At 36.8% G+C, this 12785-nt stretch overlaps 1 protein-coding gene across 1 annotated transcript; it reads right to left on the reverse strand.

The window, feature by feature from the left end:
- Positions 1 to 873: 873 nt before the first annotated feature.
- LOC131361328 (tetraspanin-1) lies at positions 874 to 12457 on the reverse strand. Its single transcript, XM_058402361.1, has 8 exons — positions 12152 to 12457; positions 11975 to 12037; positions 8149 to 8358; positions 7839 to 7913; positions 5796 to 5894; positions 5289 to 5432; positions 3815 to 3898; positions 874 to 3722 (listed from the first exon to the last, which is right to left on the reverse strand). The coding sequence occupies exons 2-8, from the start codon at positions 12029 to 12031 to the stop codon at positions 3663 to 3665; spliced, it is 729 nt and encodes a 242-aa protein (XP_058258344.1). The 5' UTR covers positions 12032 to 12037; positions 12152 to 12457; the 3' UTR covers positions 874 to 3662.
- Positions 12458 to 12785: the final 328 nt, after the last annotated feature.

A 12785-nucleotide genomic window follows, 5' to 3' on the forward strand; every position in this document is an offset into this window, starting at 1 on the left:
AAGTCTTTATACTAAAAAACACTTTGAATGCTTTATACTGATGATGTGATACTGAGAAGTACCGAGTGTATTTTACTCAGGAAAGTGGTGTACACAGAAGAACCGTGACTCACTGCAGCCCTGGTAAGCACCGAGCACCACAAGGAAATCAGATCCGAATAGGAAATTGTGTGGGCATTGAAATCCAGGCAAATGCGTCCTCAGCTCGGTTTCTGATGTAAATATAGTTGGCTTTGTGGATTTATCTTCATGAAGCTTTTAAGATCCACTGAGTTTATATATCTGTTCTGGTGTATAAGCAATAATAGCGAAGGAACACTACAAGAGTTTTGAATTATTAACAGCAAATGTTAAATCAGATTGATGGCTTAAATTTACTTTAGAGTATAGTTGTAAGTATAGTATTGTATAGTGAAGCGGGTTTTTTTGTTTGTTTTTAACCCTTTCTTTCATAATAAGATTGAAGTCTTTTTTATTATTTATTTTATTAATTTATTTTATTATTTATTTAAAAAATAAAAGTTTACAGGGTTTTTTTTTGTCCGTTTACAGTGTTGTTTAAAATAATTACTTTAAAGATTTTATTTATTATTTATTTATTTTTTATGAAGTTTTTGATTTATGAACGATTTGATTTGGCCTTCTGTCATCCTTACACATGTTTGACTTTAATAATAAGCAGTAAATACAATATAGTATAGTAAGTCTACTCTTCTGAGTCTTAGGTGTGCGGTACTTCTCCAACACCAAAACAAATAATTCAAGGAGAAGAGAGGTCAACATACTCCAGTTTAAGTCCATTGGCATCTGTTTAAGTGCTTCTTCATCTAAGTATTTTGTACTTAAATTTAAGCTCTGGCCTTTTTTCTGGTATGATGGAGGAGGATGGAGCTAGACTGAGTTACAGACTAGAATGCACTTAAACCAAGGTCTTCACCCACTTTCAGATCCACTGCTTTCTCAAGCAATCTATACAACATTAGCTGTGTTCAGATACAACAGATAGACCTCTTATTTGCACATGCAACCAGAAACGAAATCCTCATATATATAATCTTACTTGCACATCATTGTCTATTAAAAATCAATAAAACAAATCTTCTGTGCCGCATCTTATTTAACCAGGACCCAAGACTATTCATCTGTATTCTCTCGAATAGCACTTCCTCACTACAGTTCTACAAAATTAATGGCCAATAGACTTTCCTCTGGTGCGTGAATGTAAAAAAGCTCCAGACAACCAAAAATAACGAGGAGACGTGGTGTTTATTTACTGCGGCAGTGAATGTGTGATAGCTTATCTTTCCTCTAAGGACTGGAACCTGTCATATATCATGCCTCTTGGACCTTATTACTATTCTGTGATTCTTATTGTGAACCTAATTTTTGTTATCAACATGCGTCATTTATAAAAACATGAACTCTACAAGTCATACACGCTGTAAATGTTTTGCAGTAGGAAAAATAACATTATTTAGTACAAGATGAGCTTAAAGTGCGTGGAGGTTTTTAACTAGTTGTAGAATGTGTGCATGTATGTACATGTATGTCTGTAATGTATGTACTGTTCAAAAGTTTGGAATTACTTTCCTGAAATGTGAAGAAAAATCTTTTCTTTCCAATTAAAATAACATTAGATTGATCAGAAATACAGTTTAGACATTCATAATGTTGTGAATAACAGTAATAAATATACCTGGATTTTTAATGGTATGTATACAAAGGCAATTTCTCACGAACCCATCACTCCGCTGGCACATTGTGTTAGATAAACTTATGTTACAAGGCTAATTTGTCATTAACAAAAACCTGAAATTGTCAACACAGCTGGTTGTGTTGTTTAAGGAAGCAATAAAACTGGACTTCTTCAGGCCACTGGAGTATCTGGAGTGTCAGCATTTGTTGGTTTGATTATGTTCTCAAAGTTTCTTCAGAAATTCATCAGTCACATGATGTTTTGAGAAATAAAGTCCAAGAAAAATTGAAGATATCTTGCAGAGATAAAACATCAGTGTCAATAGTTTGACAAGCAAACCCATCATGGGTCCTCACCCTGCATTGTTATTAAAAAGTCCCTGTAAGACAGTGAAGAGACAACGCCAGGATTTCAAACCAAAAGCAATATCTGTAACTATAAAAGGAAAGCTTAAAAACCATAGGCATTGAACAGGGGATGATTGGGATCGTATAAAAAGATGAATCTAAGTTTGAGGGGTTCGCATCACAGAGATTTGTGAGGTGTAGCACAAAAGAAAAGATGCTGGAGGAGTGCTTGATATGGTGGAGAAAACTTGATGGGTGCTTTGGTGTTGGTAATGGGAATTTTGTTCAGGGTGAAAGAAATTTTAAACGAGGTAGGCTATCACTCCATTTTGCAAGGCCATGCCATACCCTGTGGACAGCACTGGATTGGAGCCAAGACACTGACCCAGAGCACTGCTCGAAAAGACCAATTGCAAGACCAATTTAGGGAAGAAAACCGGCAGCTGGAGTTCTGTCTGTAATGGATTGGCCAGTTCAATCACCGGATCTCAACTCTATTGAGCTGTTGCAAGATGAGCTTGACTAGATGACAAAATTGCCCATCAATCCAATTCAGCTTGTGGGAGGTGCTGCTGGAAGCATGGAGTGGAATTTCTGCAGATTACCACAATAAACTAACAGCTAGAATCCCAAAGGTCTACAAGGCTTTAATTGCTGCATGTGGAGGATTCTTTAAGGAAAGCAAAGTTCGAAGCATGAAATTGTCGTTTAAAGTGAAAGTTACTTTGCTGATGTTTTGAGTATATGTTTTCATGTATCCTGCAACTTACTTGAGTCTTCATGAAAAATGTAAACCTTTTGTGTAATTCCAACCTTTTGAACAGTAGTGTGTATGTAATTTGTGTTACAAGCTTTGGCTTATATTTCACTACTGAAATATAATAACCATGTGGCGGCCTGGGAAAACCCTTCATAGGGTGAAACTTTGTCACAGTCTTCTATATACAGTCTTTTAAACTATACAGAGTTTCCTGAAATATTTCTCAGAAATATTAAACAGCCACTGAATTAGGTTTTAAGTGAGTTTACCTCAAAAGTGACTACTGCGTTTAAAATCTTGGGGGTAAAGGCGCATCAGACATTGTGACAGTTTTGGTATTTTAGTGCAAACTTAACTCATTAGGTTTTCTTGTCCATATTCTCTATGTTTTAGCAAGATTTTACCACCATGTTTTGTTAAACTGGACCTTTGTCCAACATCCAAATCTAAAAATGTATAGCTCCATGTCAGTAGAGTGAAATATATCATTTATGCTTACTTAAAGATACATCACAGCATGTTAAAGGCAGGAAAACCAACTGTTGGCCAAAACCTTCTTGTTCGATTGTTTGCCAGAATTCAGTCACATTGACAGCTGATGGCTTGTCCCACACCGCTACACTACTGTAAAAATCTATTTACAACTTGTACAACTGTTTAAAAAATGGCTAAATCTAGAACTCTCAAAGATATGGCGTTCTGGTTGAACGCTTTGTAGAAGTAAAACCCTGCAGCGGAGAGTTTCCCTATCAGAAAGGGTTTCATATAGAAGTCCTTTAGTAACTGAAGAACCCTCAAATTATCCAAAAAAAACTTATGAGGAACCATTTTTCTTATTTTAAGTGCAGACTTGATCATCTCAACTGGCATCTTTGTCCAGGTAGCAGAATAGGTACAAGGACACAAGCATCGCTCCAGTCTAAGAGTCAGAAAAAGCACAAAATGATTCAACTTTGTATGTTTGAACAAGTTGGAAAATCTTGGAAATTTTGATTATGCTCGGAAATTTACCTCGATACCTGCAACCCCTGCCGCGGATGCTCCCAGAATGTAGAGCTGTTCATGTAGGGTGTTTTCAAGCTTTTTAAAACAGCCCTGAAGCAAGAAAATCCTATTATTACCATGAACATGACCAGCATTTTTGTGTTAGAAATATGCTATTTAATACCAGGCTGCTTCTAAGTACACAAGTACTTAGTACACAAGTAAAATGAATGCAATTAATTAATTCAAATCAAATCATTGTGGTATGTGTGGAATAAAACATGTGCTGTGATTAACAGCTTCAGGGTGGTGACAGTATTTCCACCTCACATCAGGACACATCAGGACACATCACACCACCCTGTCATTGACTCGTTTCCTCTAACTGCTGTATTTTATTCCTAGTAGACAGTTTGTACACTGATCAGGCATAACATTATGACCACCCGCCTAATATTGTGTTGGTCCCCCTTTTGCTGCCAAAACAGCCCTGACCAATCAAAGCATGGAGTCCAATAGTTCTCTGAAGGTGAACCAGCATTAACTTCTTCAGCAATCTGAACAACAGTAGCTTGTCTGTTGGATGAGACCACACAGGCCAGCCTTCACTTCCCACATGTATCAATGAGCCTTGGAACACCCCACAAGAGCTGCAGTTTTGGAGATGCTCTGATCCAGTCGTCTAGGGTTAGGGTTAGGGTTATACTGACCACTGCAGACTGGGAACACCCCACTAGCTGCAGTTTTGGAGATGCTCTGATCCAGTCATCTAGCCATCACAATTTGACCCTTCGTCAAACTCGCTCAAATCCTTACGCTTGTCCATTTTTCCTGCTTCTAACACATCAACTTTGAGGAGAAAATGTTCACTTGCTGCCTAATATATCCCACCCACTAACAGGTGCCATGATGAGGAGATCATCAGTCTTATTCACTTCACCTGTCACTGCTCATAAAGTTATGCCTAATATATATATATATATATATATATATATATATATATATATATATATATATATCTAATATATCTATCTATCTATCTATCTATCTATCTATCTATATATAAACAAATTACGTATGATCTATGTAAGATAAGATTTTTATCTTGTCTTAATTAAATTAAGATAAGAATTTTATTCATCATGAAGGAAATTCTTTTGCCAGAAACTGCTTCAAAGTACTCAAGTGAAGTAAATATTAATGTAATTTATATTTAATTTTAATTAATTAATCAATTAATTAAAAACAAATCATTGTGGAATAAAACATGCTGTTAATGTGCTGCAATTAACAGCTTCAGGGTGGTGACAGTATTTCCACCTCACATCAGGACACACTTCACTCCTGTCATTGACTCGTTTCCTCTAACTGTTGTATTTTATTCCTAGTAGACAGTTTGTATATTGTAGATTAGATAAAACCAACAGATAACATTGCTGATGCTTCTGCTATAATAACTTTCAGGCAATACAATTTCATTTTAGCGTTGTGTCTTCCTCACCTCTACCGTGCTGTTACGTGCGTTCTGCATGTCACATATGATTGTTGTGTTTCCACAGCAGCTGGAATGGTAAATCTCACCATAGAGCTTAGAATAATAGGAGCCAACGAAGTCAGTGTAGTTATTAAAACCACAACACTGCAGCTATCATGCAACAAAACAGAAGATATGTCAGGTTATAAATTCAGCATGTTTTGCTCCAAGAATATAATGAGTTGTTCATTTTGATGTCATTTCATAGCTACATGCCTGAGTATTGATCCCAAAGCAACACATGCATTTTTATCACACTTTCATTACCAGTTCTCTTTGACAATTTATTTAGCAAGCCAAATTTGAACTCATATCATATTCACCTACATTAAATTGGACTAAAGGTGGTCTTAAAAGGCTATGGATACATGAATAACAAATTCTAGCTATCCACAATCCTGAGCCACAGATGATGTGGGTCATTTGGTGCATACACCATAATGGGAGATGCTTTTCTTTTAAGCCTTGGTTTACCTTTGTCATGGTCATGTTCCACTGGCTGGTGAAGTGCAAATCTCTTCCATATTGATCCTGCAGGACAGGTCTGGCCCATGATTTTAGCAATTTCCCAATCTGAAAGAAGTAAAAAAAAGGCCAAATGTGCATCCACATTTTAATTCAAGCTAACCCATTTCCCTTATTGTGCTTCCATATGGCCATCAGTAAGGCCCGTCAAGGTATTCAGCCAAAACAAATAAAGACTCAGAGCAATAACACTGGAGATGATAATCTTCTGTAGGCTCTGATCATGGGAAAATTTCCATATATATTGATGCATTTGGTTGGAAAGGTTTCAACCAATTATGTTGGATCAAATTATCACTTTATGCAGCAAACCATCCAAACGGATACACCGATGGGGCAACTATCTGGCAACAAAAAATGTGGTGCCAATCTTACCCTCTCTCTTTGTTTCTACCTCTGCTTTGGTTAAAGTGATGACATGACATTCTGTGAGAAAGATGGATGGATTGGGGGAGTGAGTGATTGAGGGGGGGTCAGCGCGAGCGGTCCTCTGTATGCCTGGGGGGACGTGCAGACAAGCGGCAATTAAAAGACCCCCCTTCGTCCCCCGTGAAGAAAGCAGAGGAACACAGATCAGTAGGGTTATTATGCACTAGCTCGGCTAATCCATCACCATCTATGTTGGCAGGACAAAGTGCTGTAGGGAAAGTGAGCCTGCTAAAAGCCGACATCTCTAGCGCTGTAAAGCGGAGAATGCAACTCATAACTGGCACAGACCTCAGACCTGCTGAGAAAAGCATTTTCCAGAAAGCAGACTCGATACTACACTAATATAGCAATATGATATATTTAAACCCAGACAAAGGCGGTGTCTTAACAGTATGCTGCATGTTTTATTATACGGAAATACAGCGTGTGGAGGATATGGTATAAAAATCGAAATATTCAGGCTTTCCTAATGTGTGATATGTTTCTGCTAATGTATCGCTCTGTATCACTGATGCTTATTCCCATAAGGTGAGCAAAATCGTCCCAAATATGTCATTGCACACTTGTTATCTTTGTCCATACATATTGGGTTTCTGATTTATTCTCCAGCGTCAAATTGCAGCAGGGAATAGAAGCAGTACTGCAATACATTTAAGCATGTCAGGACTTATCACTCTCGCCAGTACTGATTATTCAGGTAGATGCGTACACTGTTCAAATTTACATTACAGTGATATTGTAATGCATCCGCATTCCATATTTATCTTAAAAACAGCAGATGCAGCCGGTTACAGACAAGCATATACATTATTAAAACGACAATTTCGTTTGGCACTGGAATGAAAAAATGGACATTTGCTTGTCAATGATGGTGACAAACAGCACATTAAATGAGCTTGTGCATGCCTAATGTTCCCCCTAACAGTTCAGACTGTCCATAATTCAAACATATGTCCTTCTCGGGTCCTTCCTGTTTGCTAATGAATAGCCGTAGCAGAATTGGATCGGCGCCTGAGCCCAAATCTTTTTCATTCATATAGTGCTGTTTAAGAGTCAGGAAGTAGAATTATCTGCAACAAAACTGAGCAGGTTTTGAAGGAATAATGGACTATTTCCAGTGACATCTGAACATAAATAAAACTGAAAACTGCATTTGACCAATAAGATTTCCTCCAAAAGAGGAATTTGCCTAAACATGTTTTATTTACTTGATTAAAATGCATTATTTTCCTAAATCACTTTCCATAACTCACTCAGAATTATTATAGGTTTCACTAAATGGCCACAGCAATATATGTAAATAGGCTGTTTTGCATATAAATGCTTGAACTTCAGTTGTAGAGGTGAATAAATTGCTGGGAGTGAGAGCACTGGCGCACAGCTCGGAGCAATCATATAGTCATTAAGAAACAGAATGCACCGGAGCCAACGGCAGCTCCTCATATTTAATAATGGTCAGAAAAAAATGATAAAATGATAAAATTGTACATTCGAATAAAATAGGCCGGAACAGGAACGGTTAGAAGACACATGAGGAGGCTGGGACCCAAGAGCAAAACTTACATATGAAGAATAGGCCAGGGCGAACATCCCAATCGTCAGCTCCGAGATGAAAATGATGGCAATGATGGAAAAGAACTGGGGAAAGTGGAGATTTATAATAAGCATAACTGTACTACCAAGTAATTATATGTTTCAGGGGTCATATGGCAATGTGCTAATCTATAGCAGACTAGAAATCAACTTTACATTTTCTGCATAGTAATTACCAAATGATTAATAATATTTAATTTCGTTTAATTAAAAACTTAATTGATAAGATGCTAATCTACAACTCATGTCATTACTTGATAATGTGATTGCTTTTCAGTACCATTATCAGGAGACATTTGCTTTCTTTTTTTGCCCCACAGCAGCCCAAAAATCCCAGCAGGGCCATTATAATTCCAAGACTAATGAAGAATATGTCCACTCTGATGGTATCCACCGTGTTCACATAGAACACCCCCAGTAAGGTCGATCCCAGGACATCTCCAGTTAACCGCATCCAAAACCCTGCAGTTATCAAGCCTGCTCCTCCCATCTGAAAAAAAGCATTAAATAACATCAAAACTTGTATTTGAATATTTAAGAAACCATCCAAAAAATCCAGTATAATGCATTATACGTATACATCATATGAAACACTTGATAAAGTATAAATATATGAGGTTATAACAAAGACCATACTAATGTTATGCTGAACTAAAACGCTACAACTACGAAATACTTAGTCGTACAAAAATACACCTAAAGTGTCTTATTCCTCTTAAACCACAGCAATATGCCAGCATTTAAAATTTTACATTACAAATGAGCCATACGTAATACATTTAAACATTTATAGTTAAATTTAACAACTCAACAAGTTTGTGTATTTGGTTACATTACAGCAGCATTCCCTGTCTTGAATTTTAATAAGACAAAAATAAATAAATAAATAAATAAATAAATAAATAAATAAATAAATAAATAAATAAATAAATAAATAGGTTGTCATTTTACCGAGAAGTTCTTTACCCTGAAGCCTTTTCCTGTGGTAGGAAACTTACTTACTGGCTATTACAAAGTGCTGACACTAGAGACATCTTCCATAAATATCTGAAAAATATCTGCTTCCAGAAAACTTCAACTTGTCGACAATTAAAGGCATATTTATTTATTGTTAGATTTGGATTATCGCTGTGTCCTCAAACAGCACATTAATACAAACTTTGCAACTGGCACTATTGTCTAAGCTGTACTGTTATAGCAATGTAATAACCCCTTGTGACCAATCAGATGTGAGCATTCAATAGACCTAGGGTATAAAATGTATTACAATATTAATGTCACATCAAAAGATTACATTATAATCTATTATGTAATCAGATATTATGTCATCGATTCATGCCAGGTAAATATAAATACTTATAAACAGACTCGTGCCATTCTGTACGTCACATATAGCATTGTAAATTTGTACTCGTACCAGATCCGGAGAAAATCCTATAGAATGTGACACAAATGTTTCTTTTTAATGTAATTTCGTCTCAACTAATGACTTGGACTTGATTTTCTTCTTTGCTTATGAATTAAACGACTGAATAAAACAAAACAGGGATTTGATTATTCAGTTTGCATATACACCTTAAATAACCAAGTTGTTGTGGACGTTTTTTCATGATTTCATGGATTTTTTTACTCAGAATATCTGAGGCAAGTGTGCAGCAACATGTTCATTAATTAAGGGTCATTAATTAATGTTAAAAAAGCTCCATAACAAACACAGAAGGGTGTCTCTGTCTGTAGATGAGCCTGAAGCATTGTGTATAATGGTGTAACCTTTCTAATAGAGGTGTAACCCAATGACACTATCTGTATGTGTGCCTGATTAGTGCTCCAAATATCCATGTCTGGGATTGTATTTAGCTGTATTTTTATTTAGATTTGTATCGGATTGTTTTTAACCGCACTAACACAGTTTTTGATTGGCACATCTTCTCAGTAATTCGTTTGGGTCTGATTCCCAAAATATAGACAAACTGGGAGGTTAATTTAATCCACTGTGACCATGAAGAGGCAGTTACTAAAGATGAATTGCATGGAATTTGACAATAAAACCTTTAAACGGAAAACCTCTGATTTTAAAGGTTAGTATTTTTATGTCGTTTTGTGTCAAATATCTTGAACTCTATATCAATTTTACTTCATTTTCTTTGTTGCTGTAGCCTACTGGTTAATGACAGGGTTGATGCCAATCTGTGAGTTCAAACATGACACGTGTGAAACCTGACCGTTTACGTCAAATGCAATCACAGCTGTCACAGCTGTCCCTCTGTGATTGTGCCGCATGTCCCATAAAGCCTACATGACTCTGAAGTACCTTTCACTGACACCAATTTCAACATGGGTTCCAGAGGAGTTTATGCATTTATCACGCGACATTTTTTTTCCCCCCACCTGCTTTTGATAATCAGTACAGCTCACAGCTAAACAAATATGACAAGCATATTACACTCAAGTTCCTATCTCCAAATGTTTCCTGCTGCCTGTCACATTCGTTTTGGTATTGTCCTTTCTTTCGGCAGAAGAGGCTCGAATTTATAATAAAATACAATATGTTGGGAATGTCGTCTGAGAAGAAGTTGCATAAAAAGATATTACATGCAAATCAGTTTATGGGAAAGGTAAATGCAAAAAAAATTAAATTAAAAAACAAACTCCAGAGGACAGAATGGACTGCCTTTGCAGAACAGCAAAAGGCCAGGGAGATTCCCAAAGGGCAGGATCCGGATGAAGAGGACAAAAATAGAAACCCTACCATGCTTGAAGGAGAGATGAAATAGTAGCGAAGGTACCATACATGAATAAATAGCAGAATTTGTAATCTTGAAACTCCACAGCATGAGTGAAGCATGCATTTTAAACTAAATTTCACCAGGGAATTGGTTTATTGAGAAAGTAAAAGCTATTTGGCTTGCATTTGGAAGTGACTTGTGCCGTCTCAGGGGAGTCAGAGGCACTACCACCATTACGGGTCTAAATATAAATCTTCTATAAAGCTTCTTTGGGACAATGTCCATTTTAAAAGCATAATACAAATTAAATTGAATTCAAACTATTATTGCAAAGCAACATATACTACTGCAACCTCCACAGTTTGGCTTCACAGGCTGTGACCAGCTTAAAGCAACCATGATTGGCACCCATGATGGGTTACGTATGAAAATATGCCACAGTCCATTTTACTGTGAAACGCTACCACTAATTAGCATAGTTTCATAAGATATTTTATTTATCAATGCCTCTATTCAGTATTAGGGAAGTGGTAGCTAAGTGATTAAGGCTATGGACTCCTGATTTAGAAGGTTAAATCCCAGGACCACCAAAATTCAACTAACCCGCAATTGCTCAGGATAAGGGTGTCTGCCATAATGCTGTAAATGTACCATCCAGTACAGATTGTTCAATGTGAAAGCAGCTTAAATCAAAAACATCCTAAAGGCCGTTTGGTTTTAAGGGCAAATAAGTCTTACATTGAGCTGAAACATTATATTTATATTATAAAACAAGAAACATTATATTTATATTATAGTATAGTGATAATACAAAAAATATGAAATCTTAAACCTGTTGACATCCGAGCCAATCGTGATAGGTTCCATGATAAAGCAATCTCATCTCGAAATGCCATTTTAAAATTGCTTTTAGGAAAATAAAAACCATCCTCCATTATGCTGTGAAATCACCCTTAACAATTAAAGCATACAAAATGGGCAAGAGTGCAGAATCAACTGCTCTAAAACATCTCCTAGTGATTGCAGAGTTTCATCACCATTAGCTATCAAACCAAGTTGGGAAAATTAGAAGCTTTCAAGTTAATGAGATGAAAATTGCTGCATGTAAGAAACTGTAATTGCCTTGTTGACGGTATAGACTTCGGCGCACGTCTGTGACATATAGTTTGAAAGTGCCTTTGTTATATGTTTGCATTATGGGGAGTATAAATTACTGTGTGCATATTCACAGGCAAACTGAGTCTCTTTAATACTTTATACGGCACATAAAAATCTCAGGCTATAAATACCGAAATGTAATTACTCTTCTAAATGCCACCACCGCCCCTCCCATCTTACGCTTACATGCATACATTTAATGAGAAAACACAATGCTCTTACCAGGATTAACAAGTTGTACACAACCATCATAACTTTGGCGAATTCGAAGAAGCCCATTTTAATCTGTAAGGAAGCATCAGAGGTCAGTTTTGCATTGACTCTCAGTCACAAAAAAAGAGATCATTCTTGAAACACTGAGAAAACTATTAGTGATTAAAATGAAATAAAGTAGCATACCTGCTTCTAGGGAATTGGTGATGAGACAGAGGTTGACACTGAGAGTGAAGGTGAATGAGGTGAAGGAAATGGAGAGAGAGAGAGAGAAAGAGAGAGGGAGATGCACTCAGGTAGATATGGGTGTGGTAGACGGTTGTGATAGAGGTCACTCGAGTGGTCAAAGGTGTACGTGTGAGTCGGCTGCCCAGATTTCCTCTGCAGTGCTTAGACACACCTATCGAATCACCACATTGAATGACGCGGCCTTCATCTGTCATGGCTTAATGGAACTATTTAAATACCATGTATAACAGTAAATGAAATGAAAAATTAATATGTGATTGATGTGTGATGAATGGAAAGTAATAATAGGGACAAAAAGCATATGCACAACCACTGATTGCTTGTTATTAAAGCCTAGTTATTACTGACAACAAAACAATTAGGCACTTTGCATAAAAAATAGATGCTGTGCTTATGGTCATGTTTTTCTCTGCCTTCGGTTCCTTTGTGTTTTTTCCTATGGGGCTCCTTTGTTCTTTTGTCCACAGCTCTCATGACATTTTCTCTCTTCCTCTGTAGAGGGCAATGTTGCAACACTCAAGTTCAACGTTTTCGACAGCGCTATAGGCTTCAGTGAATCACTCATGTGGTG

Source organism: Hemibagrus wyckioides, linkage group LG11, assembly GCF_019097595.1.
Source record: "Hemibagrus wyckioides isolate EC202008001 linkage group LG11, SWU_Hwy_1.0, whole genome shotgun sequence".
In the NCBI taxonomy this organism is placed as follows: Eukaryota; Metazoa; Chordata; class Actinopteri; order Siluriformes; family Bagridae; genus Hemibagrus; species Hemibagrus wyckioides.

Bases quoted from the DNA above. Each gene is read 5' to 3' on its own strand.
- LOC131361328 (XM_058402361.1), bottom strand. From the start codon at position 12,031: ATGGGCTTCTTCGAATTCGCCAAAGTTATGATGGTTGTGTACAACTTG. The intron at 8,359-11,974 runs GTAAGAGCATTG...GCTTTTTTTCAG, and splicing joins TGTACAACTTGTTAATCCTG to ATGGGAGGAGCAGGCTTGAT. The intron at 3,723-3,814 runs GTAAATTTCCGA...TCTGACTCTTAG, and splicing joins CAGGGGTTGCAGGTATCGAG to ACTGGAGCGATGCTTGTGTC.